The sequence below is a fragment of the Simochromis diagramma genome, unplaced genomic scaffold (genome assembly GCF_900408965.1).
Source record: "Simochromis diagramma unplaced genomic scaffold, fSimDia1.1 OVJJ01000603.1, whole genome shotgun sequence".
Classification (NCBI taxonomy): domain Eukaryota; kingdom Metazoa; phylum Chordata; class Actinopteri; order Cichliformes; family Cichlidae; genus Simochromis; species Simochromis diagramma.
Window position 1 is genome coordinate 21,866,477 of NW_024387414.1, and position 20,914 is coordinate 21,887,390.

General features: G+C 42.7%; 1 protein-coding gene across 3 annotated transcripts in view; it reads right to left on the minus strand.

Annotated features, from left to right (window-relative positions):
* Positions 1–436: 436 nt before the first annotated feature.
* The window catches only part of ankrd11 (ankyrin repeat domain 11), a 117,758-nt gene continuing 97,280 nt past the window's right edge, over positions 437–20,914 (minus strand). For 2 of the 3 annotated variants that reach the window (XM_040010645.1, XM_040010644.1), the window contains 10 exons: positions 16,149–16,322; positions 14,962–15,162; positions 14,711–14,853; positions 13,481–13,628; positions 8,909–13,355; positions 6,139–8,812; positions 5,952–6,050; positions 5,485–5,628; positions 5,301–5,393; positions 437–5,122 (listed from right to left, as the gene is read on the minus strand). In XM_040010645.1, the coding sequence (XP_039866579.1) occupies positions 4,937–5,122; positions 5,301–5,393; positions 5,485–5,628; positions 5,952–6,050; positions 6,139–8,812; positions 8,909–13,355; positions 13,481–13,628; positions 14,711–14,853; positions 14,962–15,162; positions 16,149–16,322 (8,309 nt within the window). In that variant the 3' untranslated portion in view covers positions 437–4,936. The remainder of the gene's footprint in view (positions 5,123–5,300; positions 5,394–5,484; positions 5,629–5,951; positions 6,051–6,138; positions 8,813–8,908; positions 13,356–13,480; positions 13,629–14,710; positions 14,854–14,961; positions 15,163–16,148; positions 16,323–20,914) is intronic. The other variant, XM_040010646.1, reaches the window with a different exon arrangement.

Sequence of the window (20,914 nt, forward strand, 5' to 3'; positions counted from 1 at the left end):
ATAAGTAAAAACTAAAAATTTTGTGATCTTGAAAATGTCGTTATAATAAAAATGATATTATAGATATTATTTGACTTTAGCATTTGTTAATTTAGTAACGATGAGGCTGATAAAGATGCAATCTGCCTGATGAAGCTTTGATGGACATATTTGACATTTTGCATGTCTCCAAGTCTGTGAGTGAACCGCACAGATTTTCCAAAATCCTGCCTCTGACATCCTCCACAGAATAATTAAATATATGAATTAAAATAATAATTGAAAGAACAATCTAACACTGAAAAATACTAAACTTACACTCATTATTTTCAAAGAATAAAAACATGAACTGAAATAGTCCAAAATGAAACAAAAAGAAAAAAACAACAACACAAAACTACAATATCTCTGGGCAGCTCTATGAAAACACAAAAACCAAAATGCAGAGAACGGCTGGTAATATTTCAAAATTTTATTAACGAACATAATCTCTGAGGAACAACAGCAGTTCTCGCGCTCTCTGTACATGCAACTGTAGAAAATAACAATTTAGAATTTTTACTTTTCAGTTTTAGTCTTTTTTCCCCCCGTCCATACTCATTTTCAGTTTCTCTCTTTTTTGTTTTTGCTTTTTTATTAAATTTTTTGTGTCTTTTTTTCCACGTTTAATTTTTTTTTTTGTCACTTTTTTCTTTTTTGCAGGAAATCAACAACAGCTAGAGGTGAAAGTACTGGATTTCTGTTACAGCACTGACGATAGCATCAACAAACCCATCGTGAACCAACCCTCCCCCCTTTAGCTGCTCCATCAATATGTACACAAATAAACTACATTGTACAAATAAAAAAAAGAAAAAAAAAAAGAAAAAAAATGTTACATTGTTACATCATAATCACCTGCAGCGAGCGCGACACGGCCCGTTGCTGTTAGAACCCCACATTCTACGCAATTTTTCAGACTAGTACAAAGAGGAGGGTGCAAAACGTCCTGGGAGGTTTTATTTACAGAGCTATGTACAGTATGTCTCTTTCACGCATTACAAGGAGGAAAATTTACACAGCGGAGACCAACTTCAACTCAAAACATACCACAGGTGCCAGAAAAAAACAAAAAAACAAAAAGAAAACAAAATAAATGATAATAAATAGGTTATTTCTCACCATTTAAAAGAGTAGTTCTCCATGCTTTTTATTAGTCATAATCCATTCTAAAAAATAAAATAAAAAGGAACAAAGAATTTAAAAAAACAAAAACAAAACTAGAAAAAACAAAAAGGCTTGAAATCGTGATTCTACATAATGAAACTAAATCATGTATATTTTTATGTCCAGTAAGAAAACACAACAAGTCTAAAAACAAACATTATGAGCGAATGTGAGTAGAGTAGAGGTAATATGTTGCTGACTGAGGTGGTGTCAGGCTAGCATCTGTATCACCACGGCCAAGAGCTCTACTATGCATCTGCTGTGTGTCTCTGTATCTTAGCCGAATATTCACGCCGGATGATCAAAGTGAATGGATGTGTGTTTGGTCTATTGCTCTGTGCAGCTGGGGAACGGAAGGGGGGAGGGAGATCACCTGTCGGCTGTGTCGACCATCACCATTTCAAGCCTTTGTAGGTTGTTAAACATACGAACGATGGCAGAAGTACGAACAAAGGCAGGGCTATGAAACTGTTTTTATGTTTTGTTTAAAAAAGGAAAAAAAAAAAAAAGTAAAAAAAAAGAAAGAAAAAAAGAAAGAAAGAAAGGTGCCACTCAAAACGGAAACGCTCTCGATGTGTTGTAAACAATAGTGAGAGGGTGTCGGTCAGGGCGTTGTAGCGGTATACATTCTGCTCAATAAGCAACGTGATTGACATGCCACTGGTTTTTATACAGAACAGAACCCCTCCCCCTCCCTCCCCCAAAGATAAAACACAACAACATTCAAAGCTACATACACTTTTTGCTAAAAAACACACAAGGATTCTTGAACAAAAGACACCCGCGACCCTCGTCCCCAAAACTGTAAGAAACCAACAGTAAAATAAAAACATGAGTTTTAAAAAACAATTTTTCTAGACTTTTTGTTTCCAAACATATACCAAACCAGGGTGTGTGTGTCTCAAAATTAAAAGAAAAAAAAATAATACCCAGGACAATACATCTAGCCACCTTGTCTGCACAGTGTAATAGCAACAACCATTGCACTTGACTAGACATACCATACACAGCTATGCTGACTGACAGTGTGTAAATAACTTAAAAGTTTAGGATCAGAATATTGCCATCAGGATACGTGAGCAGCTTTCACACACGAGACCGTGTGAGTGGGGCAGGTCGGGAAAGCTTTTCAAAACCCACTAAAAACAGAGAACCAATACAAGTCATCACAAATCAACAGTTCAATGGGATCCTTTAGTTTTTAAAAGTCAGTCTATTCAGCATTAACCTATTTCTTCCCCCCTCCACTGCTTCTGTTGACGTCTGTTCACTTTTTGGTTTGTTCTGAGAAGATTTGAGTCTGGTAACCTGTCTCCCCGGGCCTGACACAAGACACCACACAACTGAATAATAACAGGAAGTAACCGAAACATTTAAAATCCCTGACCACACTAGCCCCAGCCCCTTGTAGGATAAAAAATAAAAAAGGAGGACAACGTGACTTGGTTGTTGAGCCTATTCCCGTGATTTTAAGTGGGTGTTGTACTGGAGTCCTAACATGGAAATTAACACCTTTAAAATCTACTTTAAAAACACCCGTCTAAGTGGAAGGCCTCAGGTCTGCTGAGCCATGAATAAGTGTTTTTCTTTCTGACACACTGGCACCACCTAGTGAGTAAAAGTTGTAACAGCACCATGAAAATAAGCTGCTCACCAGTACTGTGACATAAGGGGCTGACAGACTGACAGTGTTTTTAGGAGTCTGTGAGGAATGAAAATGTCTCTGTGCCTGTTACAACTCTTCAGTCAGTTCAATGTGAAGTCAGACACTGGGAGGACAGGACGAGTAGTGAAGCGCTGAAAGACCCGTGTCTTGTTGGTTTTAGACGGTGACGTTGTGCGATGATTCATTAAAAAAAAAAGTCCAATTTTTTTCTTTAAATTAAAAACAAGCGAAATAATAATTTCAAACAGTTCTACACTCATATGGTTTTGCTTGTGAATGACATCTCTCTTCCATCCCACCCATATATATATATTTATTTATATACTTCTGTGTGACTTTGCCCAACAATGAGTACATTTTTTTTTTCACTGAAAAAGGCATTTTCTTGGTTCGAAAATTTTCAGATATAACTGTGTAGTAAAGCAATGAATAATAATCCTCTGTCTATTCTTTAAATAAATCCTCAACAACTATTCTGCTACATCTGAGGGGGCTGTATGGTTGTCGGCCCGTGAGAGGCCCATTTGAATGCAGAAGTGTTCTCTGTCAGCTGTTTGTGTTGCGGTGACCCGGGTCCAGGCGAGCCGCCTCACCTAACCCCGGATCGAGTCAAAAAATGGGATTATACAACTGTGCACTGGAGTCTTTCAATACTGACAGAATCGTGTACATGTTTTGGCCCATGGATATGAAGGGGGAAAGTGCTGCCCAAAAGTGAACTGTACATAAAAAGATAATTTTTATTTCTTTTATGTTTTTTTTTCTTTACACTTAACTGAGTGATATTACAGTACATAGGTTATTTACAACTGTGCAGTAATGTGTGGCAAAATAAATTATCTAGAAGGCAGCAAGAATACATTGGTTAACGAATATAAAAACTGTACATAATTTACGGAATACAACTTTTTTTCAGTTTTCTTTTGTTTGTTTTTTCCATTAAACTAATATTGGCTCTGTAGTGTTTCAAGTCACTTCCTCAGAAACAATGAAATGCCCAAGTAAAGAAATAGACAAAAACAATATTTCTCTCCTGCCAAAAACCACAATTTCTCAAATAGTCTCTTTGAATCTCAACATTCGTTGTGTTTGTTTCTTCTGGTTGTCCTGTCCTGTGTGTGTGTGGTTTCTTTTTTTTTTTTTTTTTTTTTTTTTTTCCTTTTTTTGCAGTCCATGGCGGTCTGATGTGTTTTGTGGTGGAACGAGCGGGATCACTGAGGAACACTCCGGTCTGTCCTCAGAGATCCGTTCATGTCCTCTTTTGTTAAGCCAGGCTGAGAGGCTGCACGAACGGTCTCTTCCTCTCAGACACTGGGCCCTGACGTGCACACACATCGTGACCCCCACCCTCTCTTGCTTTGTTCCAACCTGCTGCAGCCTTTGTTTCACTACTGTTTAGCCAAGACCAGTGCAGTGTGAACAGAGAGGGCGTCCTCTGGGTATCTGGGTCTCATAGCCCTGAAAGTGGCTGCTTCTAACCTCCTGGATCAATTTAAGGATCCACACAATTCACCACGGCTCCACTGACTGCATCTGGGTCAGCGCTGGACTCTGTCAAGATCTCCTGGCCCATGTGGAGACTCGTGTCAAAAAGAAGGAGGCGTCTCCTCAGTCCTCCCCCCAGGACAGGCACCACTCTGTTGGGAGAGCTCTTCTCTGGTAGATCCCACAGTAGCAGCGGTGGTGGTGGGTACTGAAGCAGGAACCACAAACGAATGCAGAAAATAAATCTGTCCTCCGTCTCACCAAAACTAAGCGATGAGGAGGTGTGTCCCAGTGCCAGAGCCTCAAAGCAAAAACTGTTTCTGCTTCTCTCGCTCTGATCAAACAAACGCATAAAAACTTTGAGGATGAAAGTGCAAGTTGTGTATTTTCTTTTCCCCCATTAAAAACATTTTTTTCTTTCTTCACGGAAGGGAATCGAGAGCAAGTTTTTCAGGTTTATTCTTTTTCTAGAGAATAAATTTTTTCCCCCTCTATGGTCCTCTCTCAAACTTGCTAGCCCTTTCCATTCGTTCGGTTCAACGAAGTCTCCTTGATAAGAAGTGATTGAGACTAAGTTTTCTCTCTGTGGGAAGCGGTATGTCACGCGGGCAGCAGGACAAAGTCGTCGTTGACATCGACCATTGGCACGTAGAAGGACGGCACTTCGTTGACGCACAGGGATTTGTGCCCTGCTGGGTCCAGTTCTTGGACTTTCAGCTGCCACTCCATTCTTTGCACTGCATTGAGAGCTGCTGCCTCGTGCTGCTGTCGCATCAACAAACACGTCTGGGGAAGGAAAAGCATAGCATGAATATAGTGACTATGCACACAGGTCATGATTCTCATATGTAGAGATGTACCATTAAATATGTAATATCGGCATCAAGATGGCATTTAGCAAAGTCAGTGGTTGTTACTTTGTGCTTCTATTATCGGTTATTTTGTGCAAAGTGCCAGTATTTACCTTCATGCGGTCGTATTTATCATCCACGTCCTGGATCCAGGAAATGAACTGCCGCGCATTGAAGCGATCTCTCACAGATTTGTTCTCATCACCCTAAGAATGCAGAAAAAGTAAGAATGTGGACTAAGTAATGGACATAGAGATACTTAACTGATGGTTTTAGAGATACTGATACATTTCCCACCTGGCTCTCCGATGGCATATTGTACACTTCAGAGTCCAACAGCATGGTGCAGGCGCTGAACGGCACAGCCTGATTGGCTATTGTCCTGGCTGCTCTGCAGTGGACCCTTAAAACCTCCTGTTCACATGAAACAATCAGCTTCTCCTGTGAACAGCAAGCACAACACAGAAAGAAAAAAACATTGATGCTATGAAGAGGAACATCATTGCGTCAAACAAATGGCTGTCATTCAAGTAAGTGAGATATATGAAACAGATTTGTTCACTTTGGCTTCACCAAGGAGTGGGGACTATGCCGATTTCACTTGCATTTCCATTTTAAAAAAGGCTTTGATCTTTTATCAAAGAAGTGCTCCCAGCGTTTGGTGCACATGTGTATTGTTTAATGTATAAAAAGCAGGGAAGGAGTGAGGAATGAGTGAATTTAGGACAGTGAATGATCCTGAAGTATGAATGACACTTTCTTACCCGTTCTATGCTGTGTTGCAACCTAAGCTTGCCCCTTACTGCCTCTTGTTGCCTAAAGAGCTCCTTCAGAGGTTCTGACAGTGATGGAGGTGGAGCAATCTGATAAGCAAAACACAGCACAGCATTAATACCATTACATTGCAGGATAAGATTATTTTGAAATGGTGCACCAGACACCAGAACTTACCACAGGGATGTGCAACTTGCTGAGAGGCTTGCCATCAAGCAGGTAGGAGCCAGTGTAGGTTACATATTCAGCGTAACACTGTGGAGCCTGAGGCGTGATGTAGCAGAGAATCTTCCTCTTTTCCTCAATCTTCTTCCTAATCTGCAGATAGTCAAAGTACGGGTTGGAACGTTCGCTGCGGTAGGGTTCAATGTCGTCTAGCTTGATGGCATTGACCACTACAGCTAAAGTCTGCTGTATCATCTCCCTGGTCTGCTGCATGGCTGTATTTACCAGCTGAACCTGGACTTGCTGCCCTGTAGAACGTGGAAACTTCCTCTTCCGTGGGTGCTGGGTTTGAGATTCCTCTTCGTCGACAGGAAGAGGACGACCTTTTGTTGTCTTGCTGAGAACCACCGTAGAAGTCGTCACAGATACTGCTGGGGTCAAATTAGAAGCAGTAGACGGGACACTAAGCCCAGAGTCTTTCTCTTTCTTCAGAGCTGTAAAGGAAGATGCTGAGGTGGGTGTTGGGGTTCTAGTAGGAACTGGGTTAATGCTCACCACCGGGCTGGTTGTCACTGAGGTGGCAGCGGTAGACGAGGTTATTATGCTAGAGGTAGGAGGGGTGGCAACGGCAAAAGCAGCAGCTGGATTGTTCTTGGCGCGATTTCGGGTCATCCTTTGCGGGATTTCATCCACCTTCTTGGGAACATCTACAGGGGCGGACACTGTGGTCAAGGTCACCAGTGTTTGCTTGGATGTGTCCTGAGTGTCCTGTGGCTCCACGGAGGTGGAGAGGGTGACCACTTCTGGGATCTGAGGAAGAGGACTGCAGGACACAGGCTCTGGTACAGCCTCAGGCATCTCCTCCTGTCTCGTGTCTGGCTTGACAGCAGGCACAGAGTCCAGGGTTATATGCAATGACTCAGAGTGCGAATGCATCTGTATATGTGGTTGCTGACTGGCATCTGATTTTACAGATGTATACAACATGCTGGGATCAGACTCATCCGATCCCCCATAAGGTAGTTTTCTTTCCAAAATGCTGCTCTGTTGTTGGTTAAGTCCCACTGAGCTGTTGACAGGCACACTTTGAGGCTCAGGGTCCAATTCCTGCTGGAAAGGGGCACGTGGTGATGGCACAACAAAGTCCTGTCTAGCAGATTCCCCTAAGCCTAAGTCTCCAGCAGAGCGTGAGGTCTTTGCTAGAGTTGGCAAGTCTACTTCCATGATGTCCAGATCCTCTCTGTCTGTAATAGTGTGTCTAATGTGGGTCGACACACTCTTGTTGTGATCAGCAAGTTCAGGTTCCCCAGACTCAGCTTCTTCTGACTTGTCTGGCAGTGGAAGGTCAGGCAAGGAGAAAGGTCCCAGGTCGTCTTCATCAGCTGAAAATGGGTCTTCCCAGGGAACCACAGGCTCAGGGCCCACAGCTGGAGCCATGTGAGTTTCAGCGGCAGCACTGAAACTGTGTGTGCTCTGTCTGCTGTCTGGTTCCACACATGTTGTCTCTGTCTCCATCTGGTGTCCCTCTTCGATGCTCGGCTTGTTGCAGTCCGGAAAGAAGGACTCCAGCCTATTGGAGGAAGAAGAGTTGTTTAAATAGTTGGGGTCCTCATCCATAGCAGTGTCTGGCCTCTCTGGAGAGGGTATATCAGCCACAGCCTCCTTCTGCTCATCAAAGTCCTCTGGGTCATCTTTGTGCCACCTGCTCCAGGTAGCATAAGGGGAAGTGACAGAGGGGTGTCCAGACAAGGGCTGCATGTCATTATCAGAATGGGAGTAAGGGCTGGTTATTTTGGAGACAGCAGCCTCTATTTCTCCATATGTCCTGTGGGGAGATTTCATATCCATGTCATTGTTCCAACCCATGTTGTGATCGAAACAGTTCTCTCCGTGGTCAGCTGCAGGATGTGTGGGGGACAGTTGGTGGACTTCTGGCTCATGCTGGTCTGGAGACTCTGCAGGCCAGCTCTTCTGCAAAGGATCCTCAACTTGAGGAGAAAACGAGCATGGCTCCCGTGTTTGGTCCGGCTCATCCACTGCACAGTGCTCTCCATCAAGTCTCTCATCCATGTCGCCCTCTTCCTCCTCCTCTTCCTCCTCCTCTTCCTCTTCTTCTTCCTGTTCTTGTTCTTCTGTGACAGATGGAAGATTTGAGACGACCAGATTAGGCTCGCTGTGGTGGTGCTCCGTGATGTCGTCGATATCCAAGGGTGGCAAGGCAGCTGGAGCTGGAGTTGGTGGTGCTGCAATGTCAAAGCATGGCTCCTGGGGGTCTGGCCTGTGAACTGGTGTCGACGGTTTGGGCAAGAAATTGTTGTACACACTTTCAGGAAGGTGTTCATTACCGTCGTTGCCAGCAAGAGTTGGTGTTGCTGCATCTGGTGTTTGATAGGATGGCTCTCGTCGAGGCGACGGTACCCTTATTGGAGGAAAATACGTAGACATCAACTCCAATCTATCCAGAGTTGCAGATTTGTCCTCGAGAGGCTGACAGGCAGACGTCTGATCAAATTCCGCCCCTGGATCATTCTGCTGTCGAAGAAACTTGTTTGCCTCTGCCTTGAACTCATCTTCTAGAGGGCGGCGGACATCAGAGGATGCAGAACGACTGACAAGGGGGAGCTGGAGGTTCTTCGCAGGGGTAGGACATGTGCCCTCCGGAAAAGTCTGGGGGTTAGAGTACCTGCTAGTGGACAAAGAGAAAAACAAAACATTAAGCCTCAGTCCAAAACAATCAAACTATAACATTACTAACATGCAGTGTGTCTGAGTATTAAAATACCTTTCAAAGAAGGATGGGGAGCAGGCATTCATTGACATAGTCATTGCAGACGAGTTCTGACAGTCCAGCGGATCCAGCATAATGTCAGGGTAATCCTCTGCACTACAGGATGGTGTACGTGGAGTTTGCATTACGTCCTCGAAGCTGGGGCATGACATGACAGGTGTAGGTGTGGGAACACCAGTTGGCCTGCTTTGATCTGGCCTGGGAGAAGCAGGGAGGTTGTCCTTGATTTGGTGGCCAGGGAGCCAATCCTTTGAGTTCTGATTATCAGTAGGCTGGAACTTTCTGCCTGGAGACATCATTTGGGCCGGGAGACCAACATCCTTCAGCTTCTTCTCTTTAAGACCAGACTCAAGGCTGTTAGATTTCTTGGATGATAGCTCACTGCGGCTTTTCCGTATTTCCTCTGTAGACTTGGTTTTGTCTTTTAGTTTCGGGTCGCCAGACTTGGGTCTAAGCTTCTCCATCTGCTTCATTTTTTCTCTGTATTTCTTGAGACGCTCTTCATTCTCTTGGTCTTTCTGACTCAACATCTGACCAAAACTTGTCATCTGAGAATCCCCATCAACCAACAGTTTTTCACGTGGTCGATTATCTTTCCTTGCATTGTCTTTGGGCTGAGAGAGCTTTTCATTTTCATCCTTAGCCTTAGATTTATTGTGGTCCAGTCTGTTGTCTTTGTCTAGTGTATCCCGATTTCTGTCTTTTTTCATATCAAATTTAGGACTGTCTTCCTTTGACCGGTCCTTCAGAACAGTGACCTGTGGGCTGTCTTTCAACCCTGACTTTGCGTCATCTTTGGAGTGTTTAAATGACCCAAAGCCATCGATATATTTATTCTTCTCTTCCTTAATTTTTTCTTTATGCTTCTCCTTTTTCTTTTTGTCTTTCATTCTGTCACTTATGACACCAGTTCCTTTGTCTTTGTCCTTTTTGGACATCTCCTTCTCAAATTCTAATGTCTTATCGAAGTCGTCCTCTCCGTCTCCCTTACCTCCGTATGGGAATGTGTAAGGGTCTGCCTCTAGAGGCATAGGCTCTTTCTCAAAAGGCAGGCTCTCTCTGCGGCCGTAGGACTCTCTAATTTCTTCTGTTTTGTCACGTTTGTCTCCTTTGTCTTTTTTTGTCTTTTCCTTCTCCTTGTCATGGCTTTTCTTGGATGAGGACGAAGAGGAGTGCCGATGCCTCTCTTTCTCTCTGAACTTGTCTTGTGGCGTAGATATGGACAGGGAGTCTCTTCTGTCCTCGGCCATGTCAGGCAGGCTGATTGAGTCATAGTAACTGGTGAGGACCGGATCGTGACCTCTGTCAGTGAAACTGTCGGAGGAGATTTCACTGTTCTTGTCATTGGAGTCATCCTTGTAGTCATTCATAGCCTCCTCCTCCAGTTTTTCTAAGAGGGACTTCTCATTCTCCCCGCTTCCTTTCGAGGGCTTTCTTTCCTTGGAATGGTCCTGCTTGTCTTTATATTTGCTCTTGGTTTTTTCCTCGCTCGTGTCCCTTTTGTCCAGAAGCTTCTGCTTGTTTTTCTTCTCTTGGTTTGAGTCCACTGACATCCTGTCTTTCCTCTCCTTATGTTTTGTATCTACCGGGTCTTTCCTGTCCTTGCCGTGTTTCTCCTGGGAGCCTTTCCTCTCTTTACCTGTGTCAAATGTGGCCTTATCCTTCTTCTTATCTTTGTGCTCTTTGTCTTTTGCCTTTTCTGTGTTATGTTTACTATCTGCAGAAGATTTTCTTTTTTCTGAAGGGAAGTGATCCAGCTCATCTTGATCGGGTGTCGAATCTTTTCTGATGGAATCAGACACCAGTACCCCACCGCTGTAGCTGTCGTCGTCATCATCGCTTTCATCAGTGAATATGTCGGCTATTTTGTACCACGTTTTCTCCCGGATCTTCTCAGTTTTTCTTTCCTCTTTCTTTACCTCCAAGAAATCTTTCTCCCGATCTGAATGTTTGTCTTGAGAGGCCTTCTCTTTCTTTTCCTTTGTCTGTTCTGAAGACATCTTTCGATCTTTGTCTTTGCCATGAGAGTCTTTATGTTTGTCTTTGGCCCCCTCCTTCTTGTCTTTGGTACTCCGGTCAGCATCTTTATCCTTGACAGTTTTTTCTGTGGAGCTTTTATCACTCTTGTCCTTCTCCTGATCAGCTCCTCTGTCTTTTGTTTTCTCTTTGTGCTTGTCAGCTTTTGTCTTTTCTCGTTTCTCCATTCCCTCACCCTTCTTTTCTTTCTCCTTCCCAGAGTGGTTCCTTTCTCTGATATCACACGATTTACTGACAGGATCAATGTCTTTGAAGAAAGTATCATTGCCATATTCATCTCTTATCGATTCCTGCTTGATTTTGATATCCTTTCTTTCTTTCATGAACTCATATGAGTCTTTACGGTCTCGACTGCTGTCCAGAGAATCCTTGTCTTTTTTGTCCTTGGCTGCCTCTGTGGACTCTTTCCTCTTCTTTTCTTTCTCAACTGAGTGGCTGGAGTTTAATTTTTGCTTTTCTGACCAGTCTTTCTTCTTTTCGTTTGTCTTTTCCGAAGGGTCCTTGTCTTTTTTCTTAGAAGTAGCCTCCTTTTCTGATCTCTTCTCATTGTGGTCTGATTTCTTGTCCTTGACTTTGTTTTCTTTCCTCCTCGTCTCCTCCTTAACAGTCTCAACAATAAGTTTAACAGAATTATTGGCTTTGTAGTCCTTGTACTCTTTGACAGGCGCATCCCAGCTGTCGTCGCCATAGAGGGAGGAGTCAGAGGACATCTCAGAGCCCCATCTGTCATGATGGTCATCGGAGGCACTGAGTTTTGTGTCCTCCAAGTTGAGGAAACGATTAACGTCATAGCTTTCATACTCAGACTCCTCTTTCTGTACTTTGTCTTTTTTACACTTCTCCTTATCCTCCTTTGCATTTTTGTCCTTTTCCGCCTTCAGATGTTTTTCCTCTTTCTGCTCACTTTTCCTGTCTGTCTTTGAGGAGGACTTCTCCTTAGACTTTTTCTTTTTCTCCTCTTTGTGAGCTTTTTGTTTATCTTCCTTGGGTTTCTCCTTCTCTTTGACGTTCCTCTCCTTGTCAGATTTTATAGGCTTTTCCCTCTCCTCCTTATTTAACTTGTCCTTGGTGGAGTCCTTTGTTTTCTTGTTTTTCTCCTCTTTTGTTGTTCTGTGCAGGTCTTTTCCCGAGGACCAATCCTTATCCTCAGACTTTGTTTTCGAAAACCTGTCCTCCTTTTTCGAATGGTCTTTTTCATGTTTAGATAATTTGACTTTGCTCTCAGCTGGTGATTCTGACTCAACAATTAGGGACTTTTGCCTTGAATCATCAAAATCAAAAGAATAGCTCTTAACAAATTTCTCATTCATATCTTGATTAAGCACTAGACTAGGAGCTTTGTCCTTCTCCTTATTTTTGTGCTTGTGCTTCACTTTATGCTTTTTCACCACTTTGCCATCCACGTCAGTTTTGGAGATGGTGCTCTCTGTATTTTTGTAGAGCTCTGAGTTTTTCTTTTCCACAGTGTTACTGTGCACGTTGTTATTCTTCTTTTTGTTTTCCTGCGCTTTCCTCTTTACTTGTTTTATCGACTCCACGCTGGAATCTGCAGAGGAGTAGTCAGACTCACTGGACAGTCTAGTTCTGACCGAATCTGAGAGCGAACTGACGTCTGACCATGTGGGAGACGACACGGTCTTCCAGTTATCCGTCCTCCACTGCTTTGGATGCTGTTCTGCTAAAGACGGCGTCTGTTTCTGAGAGTTCAAGTTTCCATGGGAGGAGGAGGAGGAAGCATTAAAGCCTGGAGAGTCTTTCAGGTTTGCTGCAGAAGAGTCTTTTATGCTATTTGAGCCCTTATCGTCCTCACTCTCCAAATCCGCGCAATCGGAGTCAGACGTACAGAATTTGTCGTTGACTTTACCAAACCGGACTTCTTTACTGACACTATTTTTACTGTCCTTCTTTCGCTTCTTCTTGACTTTATTCTTGTCTTTTTGTTGTTTAGAGCTCATGCTGCCAGAGTCTCTAGTCTTAGTATTTGTTTGCTGGGCTTGTTGCCGTGGCGTAGGCGCTGGCGTGAAACACAACGTCCTATCATCCTCGTCTGAACTATTACTGTCAGAGATGATCCGCCTGCCAGGTTTCTTTGGTGTGAGCGAGTTGCTTTTGGAATAGGTTTTAACCTCCATCTTGGGTATAGAGATGAAGCTGTTGGTCTTGCTTACTGAGTCCTTGCGGAAGTCTTTTTTCAAGAGGTGTTTATCGTCTACGGGAGGGACGCGTTCCTCCTCGTCATCCTCATCAAATTCGTATTCATCTTTGACAGGTGTGACGGCAGATTTAGGAGGGTCTGCGGTTTTCCCTTTTAACTTCGGGCCCTTCTCAACATCTGAGTCTGTGTTATTGCCATCAACAGAGCTGGACGGGGCAAACGAGGGGGCGTCTTCCTCCTCTGAAGATTCTGTAGAACATAAAGAGCACAAAGAGGACACAATTAATTTACTACTTATAGCCTCATGTATTTGAATAACTTTTGTAACAGTTGTGCAATTAGGTGACTCAAAGATTTAAGATTGAAAATCATACCTGATGAACTTTCTTCACTTGAGGTGTAAGTGCCTTTCCCCAACAACAGATTGAGCATAGTTGGAGAGTTGGCAACCTTCAGTGGGGTTTCCCCTCTCCTGTTGCTTTGACGCGGGTCCCCTCCATACCGTAAAAGTAGCTTAACCACCTGAAAAGGATAAAAATTTAATGATTTTTTGCAATTTTAAAGGTAATATCAGCAACTTCTCAAGTGGTTCAAAGCTTAATAGGATAAAGAGTACAGAATTAATCTTCTACTTCAAAGTTGTTATTTAGTTACGACGAAGCTAGAGCGGGATCTTTGATGGACAGAACTTTTCCCACACCAAGACCTCCAGACTTTACTGACAGCAGACTGGGTGATGTGGCATCTCTGCAACCAATTTTAGTAAAATGCCAAAAGCCGTGTAGAGGTGAGAAAGTATGATGGTCTGAAGCTGCTTTCAGGCCAGGAGAATCAGAGTGAGACAAATTCTAACATCTGCAAAATAGCACAAAGTAAGGGGTGGTCTTCAAAATGTTTTCTCAGTGGGGTTGTCTAAAAAAAGATTCTCAGATACTAATCAATACTAAATGTTTAATTGGATCAATTTGCGACAGCATTGATACCAACAGTGCCATCTTAACCTCATACAACACTGCTGCAGACAGGCAGGAACACTTTATTGACACTGGTGGTGATTAGTCTTGGATATGTCAAAGATCAGCAGCAAAATTAATTTGATTATAAATCTGATTACACCATTACTTCCAGATGCTCCCTGTGGAAACCTTTGTGGCCAAAAATGTCTCATTGACTTCTATTAAAACAACATCAACATCTCATTTCAATGCCATTACAGTATAAAACCATGCACGGCCAGCATTTGATTTTGAAGAAAAGTAGTGAGATTTGAGTGTACGTGCGTGTACCTTTTTGCAATGAAGGTGTTGAAAGGGTAGAAAATTTGAGGACAGTTCAAGAAAAAAAAGACTAGTGGTACAATTCAATTTAACCTAGTATTTAAACAAAACCACATCTAAACTCACTCTGTAGCCATCTTCTCACTTTTAAAACTTCTGATTTTAATCTGACAAACTTGTTTTGATTGATCACAAATGGGCCACTGATCATTAATATTTTCATTTTGAGAGACTTGCGATAATCAGCCTTCTGAAGCCTGAAAACCTATTTTGTTCTTTACTCTTAGCAACAATGACACAAGACACCTTTGGCGGATTTATTTTTACCTTGAAATGTCCATTATTCGATGCATCATGTAGAGGGGTGTCATCATCCAGCCCCTTGGTGTTGACCTCTGCTCCGGCTGCCAGCAGCTGTTTCGCCACATCATAATACCCCCTGTTGCATGCTTCATGCAATGCAGTCCAGCCTGAACACAAGAAGAATTATAGTCAGAGAAGTGTAAACTCTAAATGAATCAATGGTACACTGCTACACACACAAAGCAAAGGCAAGCATAAAACAAAGATGCCCTTACCTGCAAAGTCTTTTACATTCACATCAGCTCCCTCGCTGATGAGCTCCTTGATGCGGCGTACCTCTCCACGGATTGCTGCTCTGTGCAGTCGAGTCTCTCCTCTCTCATTCCGTTTATTCACTTTGTCTTTGGTTTTAGATGCAGAGTTTGGCGTTCCCTTCTGACCCAGACTGGACTGTGACTGATGCTTTGGTGTTGTATCTGTAGGTAAGACATGCATATTTCACTTCAGTGCTGCAAGAGTCAGTCACACTCTTCTGGGAGAATTTACTCTAACTGTTTTTGTTTTGTTTACTACTTCTACTGTGAACAACAAGGTGCTATAACTGCTTACAGCCAGAAGGGGGCAATCCAACTCTAGCAATAAACAGCACAATTGCTGAACCTACTTTACTTGAGCTTATTTCATCACATTTACAAGATTAAATCCAATCCTTAATCACATTTACATTATTGAGTTTGTACAGCTATTGTCCCAAATGATATTTGAAACACACTCGCTTAATCTATGTCCATGCCCACAGGCAGGCAACAAAGAAATTAACATACAAATAAAAGCAGTTATAAGGTAGGATCAAACTAATTCAGTCTCAAATGTCAACAATGAGGGGAAAAAGTACAAACTTGTAACAATAGTTATATTTCACAAGTCTGAAAAACTTCCAGCTAAATTACTGTCGATCAAAAATAAAGTACAATTTTTGCAGAAATGGGAAGGTAGTAAACTTATAATAAGAAAAATAATCATCTACCACCAGAAAGGATAACTCAACACTTTCTCTGTTGTCATTTAGCCCAAATAGTGAGATTACGCCATCAGCTCCAGACGCAGTACAAACAGAAAAGCTGGTTTCATTTCCTTATGTACGGAATTTTATAAAAACAACTCCACTACTGTGGCGGCACGAATATGCAACCATTAAAGCAGCTAAAACAAAACACATATCACTGACACTGACATCAGAGGTTTAGATTCCAGCTAAGATGTGAAATAATTTTAACAAAGTGGTTCTGTTTAGAGGGACAGTATGACTGAGAAAATGCACAAAAACAATCAGCCCCAGCCTACAGCCCACCCTCACTGGTCCGCCATGCATGGATTCTACATATAAAGCTCCCTCCGATCCTTTTTTTCCAATGTCGGCTGTCCGTCCACAGAAGACGTGGCCTAAATGATAAACACGCACCTGGACTGTTGACGGACTCCTCAGCTGTCATTTGCATGAGCAAGGCCACCTGCTGCCGCTCGGAGAGGGGGTACCCGGCCCGGATCCCTGGCATCCCCATTCCAAACGGCAAGCTTGCCTTCCGGGTGTTGGTGGGCTCTTTTTTAATGCGTTTCCGCTCTGGACCTGGTTTCTCTGTAACGAGAGAGGAGAGAAGCAAGGTTAATATCGCTGCATGTGCAAAAAGCTGCATGATCATTCATACACAGACACACACAAATCTATTCTACTGATCCATGTGGTCAGGGAGAGTAACGGGAGCCTTATTAGTGCTACAACAGTAGAAGACATTAACTGTTATGAATTGGCAATTTTTAAAAGAACACTAAAGGCTCACAGCAGTAACACCATTTTCAAATGTTTCTAAAAGACAGATTATTAAAGTTCATAAATCAATAAATAACTAGTAAACATTCACTATGACACATCTCCAAAGGTGTTTTATGACTTTCCAGATCAAGTATAGAGTACTGTAGATCAGCACTGAGTCCAAACAGCTTCTTTACTGTTGGCATCAATCAAGTAAGTGTCATGTATATGTGAGAACAGCTGCTTTCATAAATGAAATTCAGACAATGTCAACATAATCTGACCGAGGGAATCAGATGTGGGCATTATCTGAAGTTGTCCTTTGTGACATGGTCAAACTGGAAATACCCTGCTTAGTTTTGGCAAGGACTGGCACCAGTGTACAGAAAGCAGGAGGCGGCACACACGACGCCCACACACTCCCATTGAATTCACTCATTTAAAAAAAAGAAAAACTACCTGATCTATTCTCACAAGCACTAGACTGGTCAAGACTGGCTGCCAGGTAATTCTGAGGAAAGTTCAGGGCTGCACTGCTACGTGTGAATAGAGATTTACAGAGCGATAGAAGGTACTTTATTCTTCCCACAGGGAGGCATTTCTATATACCAGGGGCAATCTTTCAGTCACCAAATGAGCAACAACAACAAAAGCATTTATCAAGCAGTGCTCTTAATCTGCTTGCTTTGTCAAACCAAAAAACAAAACCAAAAAGTATTCATTTTTATCAATAATCAATGGGTTTCTCCCTTTTCATGACCTAAACAGGCCTCTGTGAAACAAAAACAAAAAGAAAACAAAGACTTGCTCGCTTACTGCATTCTGTAAATGCAGCCGTATGTGTGAGAGGTTTGTTGGCACCAGTGGGCGACTTTTGTGTTATTACCCAGCTGCCCTTAAAGAAGGGAGGGGCCAACAGGCAGTGTGTTTATGTCTGTCTGTCTCCAAGCCAATCAGCCAGAATGGAGGAAAAAGGAAAGAGGGTGTGACTTGGCACAACCATAGTTATTACGAAATAGCTGGTGTACATTTCAATTCAACATGGCCTTGCCAAGGTCACCACATGCCTGCCTGCCTGCCAGGATTACTGGAGACACAGTGCTACTGGACAAAAGCAGCTGCTCCACAAAGACACACCCAGCAATTATTTTCAGTGGCAACATACCATCTGATGACCCATACAGAGGGTAACGCTACACATGACTGCAGCGCTTCATTACCGAGGGGGATCAAACCTCACAGTTATAATTCAAGCAACAATACAGGCCTCCGGTCATAGGGAGGAAGAAGCAAATTCAGACGTGCGTGTACAAAGACGCTGTGGACCAGTAGATGTGTCTGAGTCTGATTTCTGAGCAACTTCTCTCACTCCCAGCCTGGAAGCACTGCAGGCCACAAACACAAGTAAATAAGGCAAGAAGGAAGCATGGCAGCGCAGCCTTCCGGTGTCTAAAAACTTTCCAGGAAAATATTTTTCCACTCGCAAGTACAGGGCTGATGAACTTTCACTAACATCTGTGAATACTTAAAGCTAATGTACCCTCCACCCCTCTTTGATACAGTCTCACGTTCCCCAAAGCATTTGCCATTTAGACACATTCCTTCTGCTAAGCCTTTAACAGCAGGGACCACAGAAACAGCCCAAACATGTTTTTTTCAGCAGCAGAACAGAGAAAGAGCTAAGCTAGCTTTTCCAAGCTATGTTTATTAGACTGAGAAGCAGGAAGGCAGTTATTACCCAGCTGCACTTAAAGAGATCTGCTGCTAAACATACAAGACCCAAGTCTCTAATACAACCTTCATCACCAGTGGCAGAAAACTGTCCTTCTGCGATACAGATCAGACTCTAGGCGACCACTCTAAACAGAAAAGAAGCACTTTCTATAAATCCGTGCTGCATAATTATAATCAAATACAGCAGTTGCAGGAGGTATGATCACCATGTTAAAGGGAAAACTACAAAAGAAACACTAGCGAAGCAGCAATAATTATATTGTGAGAAATATGAGCATAAAAAAAAATATGCTCTTTCCGTTCATGAAGGAAGGAATGTGACTTTGCTTTCACTACATTTTTGTCTGGTTAATCATCGTGGGAATTTTAAGGAAAGATACGGATCAAAATATTTGAAGAAAAAAAGCTTGGTAAAATGCAACTGTGTTAAATTATCACCACACAAATCAAATTAACATGTCACATGTGGATTTCTGAATTAAAGAAATTAAACACAGTATGTCTGTCTGCTGGATGTCTATTTAGGCAAAACTGCAGGGCTTTTATGTGGCTTAGTAAAATGATATTACTCAGCTTAAAGACAGGGTTGAAACCTTATTCTCCTTACTGCCTGAAACTTGACTAACAAGATAAAGGAGGAGGAGACTGAAAAAGGAAGGAAAGCTGGGTAGGGACTATCACCCCATGACTAGCCTGCCTACCTGAGCCAGGAGGGAGGGAACCACATCAAACACAAATGTCGGGATATAATGGGGGCAGATTCTGATATGGTAGACAAACAATATGACAGTGTGAGCTAACGCCAAAACAAAGAGACTGTCTGCTTCACTTAGCCAACAGACACCATGACAAGAAGAACCGCTCCAACCAGCCTGACCAGGTCTGACCGTAACGCGGGAGCATCGAGCAATGTTCTGTTTAACGACCCAAAACGTCGCATAAACAGGAAGCTAAGGGAGAAGAGGCAGGAAGTGGCCAACAGGATGTTTTCTCAATGATTCGCACTGAGCAAGAGAAAGTCAGAAATGTATAGAAAGAACATCATGTGGTGCAGGACGCTCTGTTTGTCTGTCAAACAGATGCAGTCAGTGAGTGCGCCTTCTGTCTTTTGTTTTTTACTCATAAACATCGTGACTCTGGGAAGATAATCTATGCGTTATAACCAATTAGCGAGAATACATGTGTGCACTGAGGATCCTTGCACACCACTATCTGTTTTTATGACCTGTCTCAGCCAAAGCTTCTAAGACATGGCAATAATTAATATCTTAGAATGCTGCCAAAGAGGACAAAATGACTCAGTTTGAAAAGAGTAAGGTGAGCTGAAATTTCAAAAACACAAACAGAACAGCTGATTGAGATAATGCCAACCACCCAGTCACATATCTGCGTCCTTTAAGTCTGCCCCTTTTTACATCCCCAAAAAGGTAGTTGCTCCTTTTTGCATCTGCCAGTAGCTGTGTATACTAATATCCCTTTTTCATTAAGACCTACTTGGCTTGACGTGACACAACTCAAGTCATGTAACTGATGCACGTGGGGTAATTATAGCAACTCAGCCAAAAGTTGTCATTCTTATGTGACACAACAACACAACACTGTAGGGCGTCGAGGTGACGGTATACCTGCAGCTCTGCCTACAGCTTTTTTTCCCCCAGACTCGGAGACCATGGTGTTGGGCTTAGTGATGCCAATTCCCTCGTTGGGTTTAAAAAAAATTGCAGTTTTAATTTTTGTGAAGGAGTCGCTCTCATGTCATATTTTCACCTCAACTCAGATCGCCTGGAACCTGGGCTTAGTGCCTGGTACCAGACACTACCACCTAATGGAGCCAAGCCCAGCAGAGTAGGTACTAATTGAAAAGGGTTATAACTCAATGCCCAGACACAACCGTGTCAAGCACTTTTGTTGGTTACATCGTGGACTCTACAGAGGTTTACAGCAGAAGAAGAAATTAAACATCAGAAGATACAAATTGTTTTCCAGTAAAAAGAGCAGCAGCAGGAAGAAATTTGGTATTTTCCTGCCTGCCCGTTACCTTCCCCCCCATTTTTGGTAGTGATGGCTGCGCGCACAAAAGTCAAAACAAAACTGAAGAACTTTGTTGTTTTTAAAATTCTGAACATGATTCATTTATTTAAACAACCATTTCTATTGTTGACTTGAGGAGTCATGCAAATCCCCAACTATCAGCTGAAATCACAGTGAGAATGACAGCATTGCGTTACCCGACTCATCCACCCAGGTTGCATCGTCACCAAAACCTGAATTTTTCAGCCGTTCCCAGTAACACTAGCACAATTTCAGACAACATCTTAACTTGACTAGTATGGCACAGTGCAGAGTTTAAATATAAAGAGTTTACTTAGGTGGCATATATGCTATCACAGGCCAGAATAATAACCCTCTTTCAGACACGCACAGGCAGATGATGCAGTTATCGTATTTGCAATCCACGAGAGACGTGTGCGGACTAACTGAAAGAGTTGGCGTAGCTGCAGCATTGTGCTCCCAAAACACACTGACAGACCCTGAGCTTAGTGGGTGTATCCACAAGAGCTCCACCCCCAAATGATGTCATATTTCAAATTGTTTGGAATAGAAGGTCTGTGTATTTACTAGGGCTGCACGATTAATCGTTAGAAAATCGCGATCTCGATTCATACTTATGTGCGATCTCATTT